Source organism: Puntigrus tetrazona, chromosome 11, assembly GCF_018831695.1.
Source record: "Puntigrus tetrazona isolate hp1 chromosome 11, ASM1883169v1, whole genome shotgun sequence".
Taxonomy (NCBI): domain Eukaryota; kingdom Metazoa; phylum Chordata; class Actinopteri; order Cypriniformes; family Cyprinidae; genus Puntigrus; species Puntigrus tetrazona.
The window spans coordinates 19,382,408-19,397,995 of record NC_056709.1 but is presented as its reverse complement, the minus strand read 5'-3'; the positions used below and the strand labels follow the sequence as shown (position 1 = coordinate 19,397,995).

Below are 15,588 nucleotides of genomic sequence, written 5' to 3'. Positions count from 1 at the left end.
AAATGTTGGTTAACGTGTGATGTCAACTCTGGCTAATTATATCTTCTTTAGACCCCTAGCGTTCCCTCCACCTCTCTTAAAACCGTATCCCTTCTCCCCATTTCCCGTTTCCTCCTTTAATGAACGCTGTGTCTTTTATTTGAGGATTACATTTGGCATGTCTGGAGCTAATAGTGTCTATACCTCTGATATGTTATAAAATGATGGTTGCACCAAAACAAGGGACCCAAGGCTACGTACCACATCTGCGAAACAACTACGACTCTTTGTTGTTCACTGTTATTTGGGCTCTCATTTGGCCTCAAACTCTATCTCAGGTGCTCAGGTGCAGGGCCTCATCCCAGCCAGATGTTCTTCTCAGTCTCCCAAGAGCCTTAGACCTATTCCTCTTGCATTGTGGAGTTCTCTCTTTCTGTAGCCAGCTGCACGAACTAAGTTCCTGTCAGCTCCCTTTTGCTTCCTGTTTGCTCTGATGAATGGATGATTTCCTTCAAGCTGCCTTTGGTGACGCAAGTAGTGTACGCCGTCAGACCCACCTCCTGGAAACAACTGGTCTCTTTCAGATTTGACTTTTTTTTTTTTTTTTTTTTTTTTTTTTTTTTTTTGGACTGTATCCCATAAAAGTTAAGAAAACAATAGCACAGCTCAGAGCTGCACAATGCTCTTTTTCACAAACGCACAAATGTGTGAATCTTCCTGCTATCTTCTTTCACCCCATCTGTGGGCTTTTATGGTTGGTTGACAAAATGCTATTTGTTTATATATATATATTTTTTTTTTAATTGTCTTTCCAATAAATTGAAAATCATTTAACTATAGAAGTGTCTAAAAACTTAAAACTGCTATATTATAGGTGTCAAGGCACTGTTATAATTAGAATCATTGAATCATTTCTGGGCAAACGATCCTTTAAAGTTTCTAAAACCCGCTGATGAAAATGGGTAACAAACCTCTGAATTAAATATGCTTTCAGATCTTCTCTCACAGAATGAAACTTGTTGTGATACCTCAGACATTTACGTACCAACTGTGTGCGGATGACTAATGTCAAAACACCAAGCTTCCTGGGCTGTTTGTATGTTGGTTTCACATACACAACGTATTAACCCCCTCCTGTTCTCCCTGTTAGCGTTGTCCTCAAACTGGTTAAAGTTTCGGAGGGACACTATGAACCGTAATCTCGCTTGCTTAGTCCCCATGGCACCCCATGGTGTTCGCAAACTTTGAACGTGGCCTGTTTTTTAAGACAGCAGTCTTGCCGTCTACCTCCTAGTGATTTCCATCTCCTTGCTTTTAAAGCTCTGGCGACAAGCCTGGAGTTTGGAGCCCTTAGCCAGGGCTAGTAATGAGATATGACAGATTTGGGGTGGGGTTTTTAGGGGAGCCGGCTGAGATGCTCTCAGGGAAATGAGCAAAGTGACAGCTGGGATGAAGAGGGGAGGAGGCTTGAATTGGCCTTGAGGAGACCGCACCATCAGATTACAGACCCCTAAAAACACAATTGCATCGTAGTCCTTATAAAGTCATTTTTTTATTTGACGTGAAAAACTTGTGACTTAGTGAGCATAAAGTCAGAGAAGTTAGTGTGGTAAATTTGTTATTTTTCATGTACAAATGACATATTTTTATTGTGTTTTATTTAAAATATATTTTTTTTATTTTTTATTATTTGGCATCCATATGTGATTCACCATGCGGTGTTTGTCTTTCCGATATGATCATCCATCTGTCTGTCTGTCTGCTTTTCTGTAGATAGATATATTTTACATTTTAAAAACTCATGCTTAATTGGAGAGTCCCGTCAACGTGACATTTATCTAGTTGTAAAATCTCTGATATTAGGTTTTTATAACATATAATACCTGCAGAAAATGCATATCTTGAAAAATAAATAAAAACGGAATGTTAGAAACAGAATGCTAGAAATTCATGTTTTCGTTTATTTGTGGTTTCGTTGAAATTTGTTCTTTTAAATTTTTTTGATCCATTGATCTATTCACCATGCAGTGTTTTTTCTTCCCGAGATTATCTTTCAGTCCTTTGTCAGGTGCCAGCTTGCCGGTCAATCTGTTTTGCTCAGTCCCGCCTTTCCTTTTAGTTAGAGGCAGCAGAATCAATAATGCATGGCTGTGTAATACCCTGACTGAGCTGATATCTCAGCAGGTAGCTGTGATGATTGTTGTTTGGGGACCAGCGGGTATTAGTCAACACTGTGTTTGGTTCTGTCCTATAATGAAGGTCCCAGCCAGTGCTTTGCAGCGTTCTCACCAACAGCTGCCATGTAGCAATGAAATTAGATAGTTATTTAATGCATGTTCAGCAAATGCACATTCAAGGAGGCAGGGGTCACTGCTGTCTGATTACTATGAGATGGGTTAATATTGCGTGTCGCTTTAATTTTTATGACATGCTCAACTAATGATACTCAATCAAACAGGCCATTTGTATCAAGGTTAATTGTCCTTGTTTGTTGATTCAGGAAAAAAAAGGAGTGATGTTTCTTAAAAAAAAGCAATAGTTAGAATTACAGAGAGGCAAGAGCTGCTTTTTGTGGCAAATGCAGAAGTAAAACCTCTGCTTCCCCTTTTGTGCGCGACGTACTTATCCTGTTATTAACTTAAACTATACATGTATTATATAAGATATTGTGTGTGTGTGTGTGTGTGTGTGTGAGTATAGATGTATATGAATGTGTGTATGTATGTATGCAAACGTTTGTGCACCCCTTGCAGAATCTGGGAAAATGTGAAAAATAAGACAGATTATTCAAAATGTTGTTTTTTGTTTAGTACTGTCCTGATGAAGTACACAAAAGATGTTTGCATGTAGTCCACAAGACAAAAAAAAAAGCCAAAAATATTTAAATAACCCCCCTAAAAAGTTTGGGAACTCTTGGTTGTTAAATCTCTGTGTGTTAATCTGCATGATCTACAGCTGGGTTTTTTTTTCTTGTTTTGTTTTTTTTCAGTTCCTCAGCATGTTTTGCATATTTGAAACCTTTCCATCAATCAGTGACTGTATGATTTTTTTATTTTGAAGATCAAGATAAATTGTACTTAATTTGTCTTCCAGAAACATACAAGTACCATCTGTTGCTTCTGAAGGGCAACATGGAAAAAATAATCATTTTCTACAAAATAAGAAAACTTTGAACATATTTATCCTGGCTCTTATTTTCTATATTTAATATACTGAGGTTTGCAATGTATTGTGACTTTCCAATTATATATATCTTTATTATTATTATTTTTATTTTTTTCTCAATTATTTGAATTGTTTGTTCCCACTCAAGCTATTTTAAAAGGTCTTCCCATAGATGTAGAACAGCAGTAGCACAGTGTTTCTCAGAGTTGGGAAACATTTTATGAGCCCCTGAGACAAATGCAGAACATCTGACTTGAGTTTTCTTGTGATTGTGGTTGGATTATACTCTTCCTGCTCTTGGTGACAGTGATGGCGTTTACCGCTCTTCTGCAATCTCTACTTAAAGAGGAGTGAATTTAATTTATATTTCAGCTGATTCTGAGTCAGTCAGTCATGGTGCTTGTTGTATCTTTTAAAGCATTTACCACCAACTGTTCAGGTTATTCTATAATATTGAAGTTTTACTTTTCCAGCAGACTCTTGCTTAATATGTTCCAATCACATCTACGCCTCGGTTTCTTTCCCTAGCCCACACAGCTCTGTTGTCTTCGTGCCCTTTACCTAACCAAAGTACGAAACTTTGACAGCTAAGAGGGTTTGGTTTGTACATAGATGTGAATGAACAAATATTCAGCCACAAGAGCATCAGAATCATTCCACCACTGCGATTTACAAACCGTTTTTTTTTTTTTTTTTTTTTTTTTACGCCAAAAATGCTTATGTGTACCACATCTACATATATTCTATCATTATGTTCTCCATCATTTGGTGAATTATTGATACTATACAGCTGTGTGATAGAATTCTGTTATTTTTGGCTAGTATTTAGAAAGCAAATCGATATTGTATAACTGTAACAGTGTAGTATAATGCTGTGGATTTTTGTGGCTAGTATTTAGAAAGCAGAATAAAATGATTTATTTAATTTGATTTATTTTAGCTGCCATTTAGACACATAGACATTTTCAGGGATGCCCATACACAAATCTGCATTCCTCTGTTGTCATTTATGTCTGTATTTATCTCAATAAAAATGAATCAGTGAGCTCGTAACTGTATTATTAGGCTCGTCTAGGCTCATTGACCATGCTCCGTTTGTGCGTGTTTGGAGACGCTTTGCTTTTTTGCTAAAATTACAGGGCTCTCTTTAAAAGCTGTGGCCTTACGATGTGGCACTGACTCATTTCCTATGATCATAAATTATCCAGACAGCAGAAAATAACATGTCAGTGGTATCAACACATGTTGGCATGTCAGAAAGAAGGCCTGGGTAGTTATTATCACAGCTGAGGGCTGCCTTATGACATAGTCATGTAAAAATCATCACAATGAGTCATATGAAGTGGGAAAAGCCCAGTACTACACTTCTGGGATGTACTGGAGAGAACTTTGGTGCGTTTGACTTGACCAAGACACAGAGGCTGTGGAAATCCCACTTCTGTGTGATGTCAGAGTGAAAGTGTGCTCTCAGCGCAAAAGCACAATAGAGTCGGGACAGCTGGGTATCATAGCCCTGGGACTGTCACACCCCGCTGTTCTCCTCTCTTCTCCGGGCTGGAACAGTTAGAGCATATGGAGGCAAAAGTCATCAGATTTCTTTACAGCAGGAAGTGCAAAGGTACTGTTGATTCTTTGATATTCTCAGGTTGTTTTCTCATCACTCTTGATGCTAGTTTGACAGCTAACTCAAGACTTGCCACAAGTTCATCGGCTGAAATGTTATCCTGCAGCTGTAAACAATGAAATAGGTGCTAGTTTATGGTTTTAAATGTTTGGATTGCGTTGCTTTGAATAATTAAAATGCTATACATCTGTTAAATTAGACGGCTCTGCTGTATTGTATCACGTTTTTTTAATTGGAGCTTCAGTATGCAGGACAAGTAGGTCCATCCATAGTTCCAGGGTTCTATCATTATAACTCAATATTTCAATAGGCTGTCGGGATTGAGCGGAGTAAATTAATTTGGAGCCATGCTTGAGTGCTCGGCGGATGTTGGACAGAGAGAAGGAAAGACAGAGAGCGATGCAACGGAAATAAAAAACGATAAGCCTGGATAAACACTCTAAAGATGTATGCGTGTGTGTGTGTGTGTGTGATGGACCTTGCATAAAGATCTTCTGATATGTATTGTTCTTCTGTCTGTTGGAAAATGTCAACGCACCACTTTACTTCACAGAAGTTTGAAATGTCTCTTCACCAGCTATTTTTGACATTGTATTGAGGAACGAGACAGGAGGAACATAGACTGGGTTGTGAAATGTGGTTGATTAAATAATGTGGAATTGTTTTGTGTTTAGTAATAGTAGCGATATAATAAATATATAGTGAAATAGTAATGTTCAAGCACTTTTTAAAACAATGTGCAAAATGATCTTTTGCTTACCATGCATAAATGTTTCTTGATTGTTCATTTTATAGAAAAAAAAATCTAGAGGGTTTTCATTGTCAAAATACTTGATTTTTTTTTTTCATGCATTACTAAGTATGATTTCTTGCACCTTTAAAAGTGACTGTATAGGCTTTACTTAGTAAAATTCTATTTCAAATAAATGCTGTTTTTTGAGCTTCATATTCATAAAAAATACTAATGGTTTTCACAAAAACATATTTTTTAAACATTGGCAATTGTAATGATTTCCAAAGAGTCATGTGACAGTGAAGACTGGAGTAATGGCTGCTGAAAATTCTACCATGCCATCACACAAATAAATTACATTTAAAAATAATTACATAGGTAATTTTGTTTATAATAATAAACGGTAATTACCACATTTTACCATATTTTCAATTAAATACATGCAGCCGTTAGAGACACTCAAATTAAAAACATTTTTTTTTTGTAATTCTCAGATTCTTCTTGTGATTTTGAATACCTATATAATGCATAACCAGAGTGGGAAGTTCTATAATAACTCTGTTTCTTCTTCTCCTCCTCTGATTGGCAGAGATCCGAGCCCAGTTGGTGGAGCAGCTTAAGTGTTTGGACCAGCAATGCGAGCTCCGCGTGCAGCTCCTGCAAGACCTGCAGGACTTCTTCCGCAAGAAGGCCGAGATAGAGATGGACTACTCCCGCAACCTAGAGAAACTTGCCGAGAGGTTCCTGGCCAAGACTCGCTACACAAAGGACCCTCAATTCAAGTGAGAGAACATTTGCCTGTGTTTTCAGCAGATACTAGATACCTAGTCCTGTGATCCGTGCTGTTACCTGGGCAAAGTTTGAAATCAATATGTTTATTTTTTTCTCTTCTCACACACTCTTGTGATTACATAAGTGCTGTTTTGTAGTGAAAGTTGAGACGGTTGAGTAAAGTCTCACCAAGGTCATGTGATATCCAGTCGACACTTCCCACTAGGCTTATTCGAGACAAATTTATTAAAATAGTCTCCCTATTTGTCGAGATGATGATGATGAATCATAACAAGACCCTGCTCTTATATAACATGCTTTTCTCATATCTCTGATGAGATAGCAGCAGGGATTTTGATCATGGAATAAAGTCAAACATTTTCTTCGAAGTCCTTGGTTCTGCTCCAGTGACCCATATCTGATCTCGTTTCTGTAGCGGTTAGAGTTATTATGCCGTATTATGAAGAAACAGCTGGCGTAACGTTAAGAAAAGCAAGTAAAGTGGAGCATTTATGTTCTTACTCAAGCTATAAACGTTTATATTATGCTGCCTGATTGACTGCATTAGCTTATAATGCTAATTTTATTGTTTAACATGAAACAAAATAAGCTTTTGAATGGCCCGATGTCATTTTTAAACATGGTACTAGACTTTGAACAGGTTTTTTTAAAGCTTAGTTGCGTAAAAAGGCAAGTGGCAATTATGCTGAAGACCTGGCATTAAATGAATGCAGGTTTCCCACTACTTACTAGCGAGCTTTGAGAATGATGCAGTCTCACGGCAGTCATTATGACAGGATATGCTGTCGAAAAGCCTATTAATCAGTGTTATATACTGTCTAAACGGATCTCTGTGGTCAGACGCTAGGATCCTGTTGGATTCAGTTTGATCTTGTAAGGATGTGGTAGCCTCATCCTCAAAGAATTACAAAAAGTTGACTTGCTTGTCCTGGCTTATGTGTGAATTATGACGGTCTGCATGTCTTAAAAATTAAAGCAGTATTTGTCGAGAACGTTTATGATGGTAACAATAGCAATAAAGCAAAAATTCTGCTTGGGTTAACATTTATCAAGGTGTTTTTGCAACTCCCAACGGCCTGTATTTGCAGTGACACATTGTCATCCTTTTATGCTTGCTGTGTAAATAGGTTGGACTGGATTTGAGTTGTTTTCCAGGGTTTAGTGTGCGTACCTTGACAGGTTTCTTTCTGGCAGTTTTGCCCCAGGCGTTGTTTTGACATAGGGGATATCCAGTGCTTGAACTTTTCCTTTATTTCATTGTTTCTTTCATTTTCAACCTTGTCATGTGCTCTTTGCTCCTTCCCTTTTTCACTCTCTGTCTTTTCACGATATTTTGCTCTTTGCGTTTGCACTTGACTCTTCGGTTCCTGATATAATGGTTTGAGTGCTCGAGGCTGGGTTTGGGAAAGTCAACATATGGCTCTCTGACAGCTTCTAGAAATAATCAATAGATAGCACATGTTTTTTTGAGAGCAGTTTTGTGTGACAGCTCTGTGCCTTATCAGACCATGGTGCACATGAGACCCCTGTACCTTAGACCCTAGGGGGAGGTTCAGTTCCAAATGGAGACCTATGCACTTGTTTGAGCAGTGGATGTAGACCACAGTATTCATTTTTGGTGAACAGCTATATATGTTATAATATAGACCTTTTATGGAATAATAATGAAGAAATTGCTAAAAAAAAAAAAAAGAAAAACTAAATAATATATTAATTGTTATAATAGTGCTGAAAATAAATTACTAAATAATATTTTTTAGTACAACATTCAAAACACATTAGTCAAAAATGATGACAAATGACAAAAATTAAGTGTATTAATATTAATCAGTAATAATCATTTATAGATTTAAAAATTAATATTTGTTATTTTTATTTGAACAATTATCAAAAAATCTGAAAAAAATACCTAAACAATATATAAATAATTAAATATTATGCAAAAATAAATAATAATAAAATAATAAAATATTATTGGATTATACATTGGATTATAACTGTTTTCTGCATTTTAAATTAAAAATACACTAATAATAATGGATGGATGGATGGATGGAAACTAATAAGTGACTAAGAAAATATTTTATGTATAAACTATAATTTTATTATACTGCCTTATCTGTCCATTAATCATTATGTCTTTTTGTTCTCTTTTGCTTGTATTTCCTCTCTGAGAATTAGTTTCTTCGTTTTAACGTTGTTTTTTGTGCTTGTCTCTCTATTTCCTCATAACTTGTGCATTTTCTTCCACATTAGGCCCGCATTATTCCCTCTCTTTCTCTGAGCCCCCACCCCCTTCACTGCACCAAATCTGCAGTAACCTCTGCTAATGTCCTCCCTGACACCAGTGACCCCCGCTGAGATAGATTTTCTAATCGGCTCGTAATCTCGTCCAGTCTAAATACCATCCCCTGCCCTCTGTGGGTCCCATGAGCTCCTGGAATCCAGCTCCAACATCTGTAACAGGCAAAAGGCAACATCTGGGACGATGATGCCATGAAGGAATGTTAGGTATTTTCCGGTCCCGCTCCTCCAGAAGAACGTAGCTGTTTGTGAGGCCCGATCTACAAACTGAAGTGCATCTGTGGGGATCTTTTGGAGACCCTTAAAATACTGCTTATGTTCTTAAAGTGTAGAGTTCAGCTCAATGCCTTCTTTTTCTACTAATCAAGGGTTCAAAAGGCTCCTCTATGTGTGGTATGACAGCATGCGTCATTTGTTCAGCAAGCCAGCAGGAGGCCCGATGACGAGTTGACCGGCAATGAATGGACAGCATGGTTAAGAAACACGTGGTCCGGAATGATAACACGCCATGGCACTGACCGAATTTCTAGCATGCCTGATTTTCTACAAATGGATTGGGTTGATACAAAGAAGCAACTGAAACTCACCACAACGTCTGGACTCATGACAAATAAGAGGGGTGGCGCTTACACTGGTGCCACAGAGGAGCGGCGAAGTGTCATATGCTTAATGGTCCACTCTGTTCATCCAAGATTACACTACAAACCAATTCTCAACTTTTTCCCCTTTAGTGGTAAATGGTAAATGCTGGTTTCGTCATTTTAAAGTTTTTAAAACGTTGTCATAGGGTGTTACCTCACTTCCTAATGTCTTCAATTTCGTAGTCTAGCATTTTAGCCCATTGTTACCAAAAGCTGTATAAAGGCCACCTTCCTGCAGAGTTTAGCTCCAGCCTGATCCAAAACACATTTCTCAAAACACTTTTAAGTGCTCTTGTATTTGAGATGAGAATTTGTAATTACGACATGATGTGCATTCAAGTTACTTTAGTCAGAGCAAGATGGAAATGTACCTTTGTTACAAAAAGAGTTTTAACTCAATTTCTTCAAAGTGATGTGTACAGAATATGGAGAAGGTGCTTTTTGTGTATTTTTTTAAATGAATTAAAAAAAAAAAAATAATAATAATTGTACAATACTATCTATATTGTATATTCAACTAGGCTGTTTTTTTTTAATTTTTTGGTTTTTGTGTAATTTAGTGTATTAAATTCAACTAGAGAAATGGACAAATACTGACAATGGTCTGAACACCCTTGTCTGTTGGTCAATAAATTTTGCATACTTTAGACTTCCATATACTAGTGTCATAATGTTGCCTGTTCCGCAGTATCCTGTGTCATGATAACTCCTGGCCAATTGGTTAGAAGCTCAGGGTCAGTTGACTAGAGGAAGTGAGTCCGTCTGGTCTGGTGTCTTTGCCTTTTCTTTGTAAGTGTGAAAGAAAGCAGGCAAGGCAAGTTTCATTTCCTCTCTAGTCTGACTAGCTTGACTGATGTCTTCCCAGCATCATGTCTGAACAGAAACTGAGGCCTTGTAAAACACTTTTCACCAGAGTGCAGAATTCCCCTCAACGCCTTCTCATGTACCTTCCAAACGAGACTGAATGAATCGGTTAGTCTTCACAGTTTACAAGCAGACTCTGATGTTAGCATGTTGCTAAGCTAATGACTATATGCATTTACAACTGTAAAATATTATTACAATTTGACATGTACATTATTTGAAGAATAAAAAAGCATAGAAATATTTGTAAAGGGCCTGATATATTTAAAACAAAAATCAAAGAATGAATTGAAATTACGTCATTTTAAACAAAATCAATGCAAAACAAAGTTCGTTTTGGGCTTGTTTCAGCAGTTTGGATCGGCTCACCAAAGCTAACTTTTTGGAAAGTTTGTTTTGAATCCTAAATGCCTTTGAGCTACCATTGGTCCAAGGCGTTTACACAATCAGTGGGTGTGTTCTGAAACTCCACCGCAGGATTTTTTCCCGGTTCGTTTTTCATTCAGCACAAGGTCAGGCAAGTCGCCATAGCTGTGCTGCCACAGAACAATCTGCACCTATACGATCACTTCCAGAGAGACTTGACTTCCTTTAAAGAAATTACAACTAAGCTTGTATCAACGACCCGGAGATACGCACAAAGCAACCTAGAGAAACATTGAATGTTTTCTAAAGCCACGAAAAGAATGAAAGGAAGGGTAGCAAGCAAATAAACATTTCACCATACTGCTGCTAATGTTATTCTTTCCAATAAATTTAAAAGGAATACAATAAATAAACCTTTGTTTTTATCAAACTTACAGACTAGAGTCATGTTTACATGAATCTAAACCCCGGCTCCAGTAGTAGAATGTTCAGAAACAGTATACCATCGCTCAGCCTTTTCAAACTTCTTTTTGCCCTCAAACGAACAACAAAACTTTGAAGTATATTGGGGCCTTAATATTATTAATGTCTTTACTTTTGATTTAATTTAATGCTTCCTTGCTGATTATTAATGTGTTGTCCACATGTACAACCAGCGCTTCTCATTTTTCTTTGGGAAGCAATATCATCGATCAATTCCCATCATTTTACTCCAACCAACTGTCAAGAATTTCTTCATCTCTCAAAATTCTTCACATGCCACCATGTCACGTCCCTTGTGTATGTCACCTAGGAATTATCCCTTCTTGGCTTTGCGAAGCGTTTCTTTGGTGAAAGGCCGACTCTGTCTATGATGACCTTGCTGTTAATTGGGCAATTCCTCTGCTCATGTGACCTCAGCTTTTTCATGGCCTTCCAGAAATGACCCGGAGCTCTCTTGTCTGAATACCCATTTAAGAACCCTTTCCGTCAGCCAAGGGGCCATGCTAATCTCATCAACGTCCCTTTGTTCATTTCTCAAGAGGAATAGAGTTTCTCCAAGGACTCCATCTTATGTGGTTAAGCATGTGTTTTGCTTCTTTGCATATGAAAAAGCAAATTAGTGTGTTTGCGAGGATGTTTCTCAGGACTGTCAATGCCTCAGGTTGGTTTTAATCATTCAACAATCGTCAGACTGCTGGTTTCACTTTTGTATTCTTTTAATTTTTTTTATACACAATTTTGTATTTGTAAAGATTGAAAGATTTTTGTATATTCTTGCCTTCTCTTGTTCCTTTTGTTACATTCTCTGCACCATGTGTCAATAAATGGAGGTGTTCCCACCATTTTTTTGGCACACATCTCTAAGGTTTACCATCAGGAACTTGCCTTCTTTGAACCCTTGTTGTGCAAGACTTTTTTTTATTTTTTGCTACATGCTCGAACCAGTTTCATTATTCCCTGTTTCCCAAATGTTGCTATATACCAGCATGTTGTGCGATCATTGGCAGAACTAACATTGAGATCTCATTCCACTCTTTACCTCAGCCGCAGCCTCCAAAACATCCAAAAGCAATTATTTCCGCTACACTTTTTAACCACTGTTGTTTATATGGTGGGAAAGGGTGTCTGGGAAAGTTGATGGAGAGAAACATTATTGGTGAGAGTGTTGTGCACACCTAAGTGTTTTAAACACATTAGACATAGTTACTTGTTGTGACTCCTGGTTGTGTATCGCTTATTTTTATTCAGTAGGTCTGTCGTAAAGCTCTCCATATATACTCATGTTAAAATAAAAACCTTTGAAGCTACTGATATTTGGGCATTAACTTTATGGTCACAATGGTATCCAAATAGAGTCAGAAGTTAGAATGGTTTAAGACTCTGTGATTAATTGCTCACCCTCATGTCAATCCACACCCAAAAGATATTTGTTCATCTTCGGACAACAATGCAACATACCACTATCTTTCTTATTAATGTCCACCGTGCATTTGCAGGAGTATCCTGGTGAAGGTTGACATGAAAGAAAAGAAATTGTGTATTTTTGTTTTCTTTTTGCACAGTGTTCTTGTTGCTTTATTAAATTACGCTTGAATCACTGACGTTACATGGATTAGTTTAACCATGTCCTTACTACCTTTCTGGGCATTCAACATGGTAGTTGTGTTGCTGTCAGTGGAGAGTTAGAAAGCTCTGATTTTTGTCAAAATATTCACATTTATATTCCAAAGATGAACAACATGAGTTTGAGTAATCAATGAGCACGTTTACATTTTGGGGTAACTATACCTACACAACAGTCAGTGTATGTTTTGTAAAACCTTACAAGAAGAAAAAAATTTAAATGTTGAATAAAGAACAAGGAGCTATATGTGAACAATATTAGAACAGTTTCATTTACAGAAATTAGTAATGTTTGAGGATTCAGTCAATCTTACAATATGAATCTCTGCTGAAATACTTTTATGTTTGGTGAGGACAGTATATTTGGTCTTTTTAATCTGCTCCCATCATCAAAAGAGTTACATGGGCACAGATGAAGTGAGATGTGTCCGTTCCTTTCCACAACACTGACAGATGTTGAGCTGGAGAACAGGCTGTGATGTACCTCCACCGAGCCCCCCGCTGAGCTCTGAATGCTGGCTGATCTCCTCTCCCTTTGAACTCATTGGGAGGAGTGTCTGTCTGAAGTCTTGTCGGCAGGCGAAGCCAGAGGGAATGTCCTGTACAGAGAGACAGGATCCCCGTCGAGTCATATGATTAATCAAATGTGCTCTTCTGCACGGAGGACTTGTCAGACAAGTGTTAATACACATCTGTACATGTACGTCACTTGAGGTTTGTTATACTCCAGGACATTAGCAGTGCTTGATTTCAGCCCAGAATCTTTTTTTTATATATATTATTTTTGAAATATGCTAAAACAGGTTCGAATTATGCTAATGTGTAAAGTTCAAATAAAAGTGTGCGTGTGTGTATTCTAGAATTTTTGTTTAATGGCAACACAGTCTTCAGCGTCAGATGATCTTTCAGAAATCAAGTGCTTTTATTTTTAATGTTGAAAACGGTTTAATAGTGCTACTTAATGTAAAAAAAAGCACTTTACTGTCACTATTGCTCAGTGTGTCCTTGATGAATTTTAGATTTTAGACCCAGGTCACAAGGGTCATTTAGGCCTTAAATGTACACATTTGCAGAACACTGATGGATAAGGTTTCTGGTTGTTTGGGTAGATTTTAGTTCTCACAGATGCTTTGCACTCCAGTTAACAGCAGGACCAAGGTCATGTGTTAGCTGTGCCTCTGTAAACAGACAGTCAGTAAAACATTAACAGACAGCCGGATGCTGTCTGCAGGCTCTTTAGATCCAGTCCTTGCTGATTCTACCCTCTCTGTGGACATTTTAGACTGTCTGGTCTGAAGAAACGTCAGGTTCTGCCCCACCCGTTCAGAGGCATTTTAGCAGCAGGGAACGGGTCCCACCTCATGGGCTTCTACGGGAGCCTCAGCATCAGCTGTCTCTTCTGGCATGCACAGGCCACTGAGTCCATCCCTGCAGCATATGCCCAGAGTAACGCAGGGCTTAACAGAATTCCTCTTTGGCGTGACATCCATTGCTTTGTAATCCATCAGTGAACTTCACATATAGGGCAACAGGTTTATCAGGGCAGATCTATATGCATGTGTACCCTTTTTAACCATACCAGGACAGGTTAGAGTAACCTTTAACATCCTGGGAACATTCTCCATCAGAGCAGGAGTCCAGAGGGTTTTTTGAGCTGATTTATCTGTAATGACGACACGTGTGGCTCAAGGGCTGTTCACTGTGATTTGTAGCGACAAAGTGATCTGAACTCATTAGATTTCAAATACAGTTGGCTGTTTGAATGACTCATGGTGATGATCCTTTTTGCATATTAATGTCCTTTGCAAAACTGCAAAATAAATCTCTAAATATTATACATTTTATCACCAGCAACATAATTTTAGATTATTATTATATATTATGAATTCTTTATATATTAAAATATATATTTTATATATTATTAATTTAATTTAATAATATATTATTAATATATAATCCATTATTATATATTACTGAATACTATATATGTGCGTGTGTATAAACAATGGGATAATATTTTTTTGTATATAAAATTGTTGGGAAAAAACAATTATTATATATTTGAAAAAATAATTTTTAATTAACTACTTATATTTAATGTTTTAAATCTATTGGCTTGAAATTATTTGACTGGTTATGCTCCGATAATTCCTCTGATTCCATTTGATTATGTATTGTAATTGAGTTGTTACTACTGCAAAGGCGTTTTTGTAGAAATGTATATTTTAAAAACAGCTTCTTCTAATTGATTCTTCTGCTTTCCTGTATGATAAATGTTAATAAATGTTTTTTTTTTCTTTACTCTTCTCTGCAGGAAAGAGCAAAATGTCCTGTCTCCAGTCAACTGCTGGAACCTTCTCTTGGCTCAGGTAAAGAGAGAGAGCCGAGACCATGCCACTCTCAGCGATCTCTACCTCAACAACATCATCCCACGCTTTGCCCAGGTCAGCGAGGACTCAGGACGCCTCTTCAAAAAGGTAACAATCGTCTTTGCATATCAGTCGATAATAATATTATTAGATACAAGAAAGCGTCCAGCCTTTGGTGTCTCATTCTTTTCCTTGACTTGTCTAGACTGGTTAGACAGCCAAGAATTCAGGTCGTTTACTAACACATTTCCAGTGTCCATTGGTTGTCCAGGTGAATCCAATTCAGTCTGGTCTGTTTACGGTTAAATCCTGCTTTAGTTATTTAGAGGATAAAGGGACCCCCAAAAATGGACAATTCTGTAACTCACCTTATTCTTGTTCCTGTAAAAAAATCTGTCTTCCGTTGAACATAAAAGGTGTTTTGAAGAATATGGTTGCTCAAGCAGTTGTTGGTCCACACTGACATCTGTAGTATAGTAATGAAAGTCAATGGGGACCAGAATGTTTGGTTCATGATGAGATACATTTTTGGATGAGCTACTATTTAAAAGTCCTATCAACCCATCGGTTAACCTGGCTATTTTGATCCTTATTTGATAAGACCTCCTGTGATTATAGTCACAGCTATGCATAATTTAATGTTTT

The 15,588-nt window shown here is 37.4% G+C and overlaps 1 protein-coding gene across 4 annotated transcripts in view; it reads left to right on the top strand.

Annotated features, from left to right (window-relative positions):
• Nucleotides 1-15,588, top strand: part of srgap2 (SLIT-ROBO Rho GTPase activating protein 2) — an 82,812-nt gene that overhangs the window by 32,940 nt on the left and 34,284 nt on the right. For 3 of the 4 annotated variants that reach the window (XM_043252031.1, XM_043252029.1, XM_043252032.1), the window contains exons 3-4: nt 6,091-6,283; nt 14,889-15,051. In XM_043252031.1, coding sequence (XP_043107966.1) covers nt 6,091-6,283; nt 14,889-15,051 — 356 coding nt within the window. Of the gene's footprint in view, nt 1-4,623; nt 4,763-6,090; nt 6,284-14,888; nt 15,052-15,588 lie in introns of those variants that run through there. The other variant, XM_043252030.1, reaches the window with a different exon arrangement.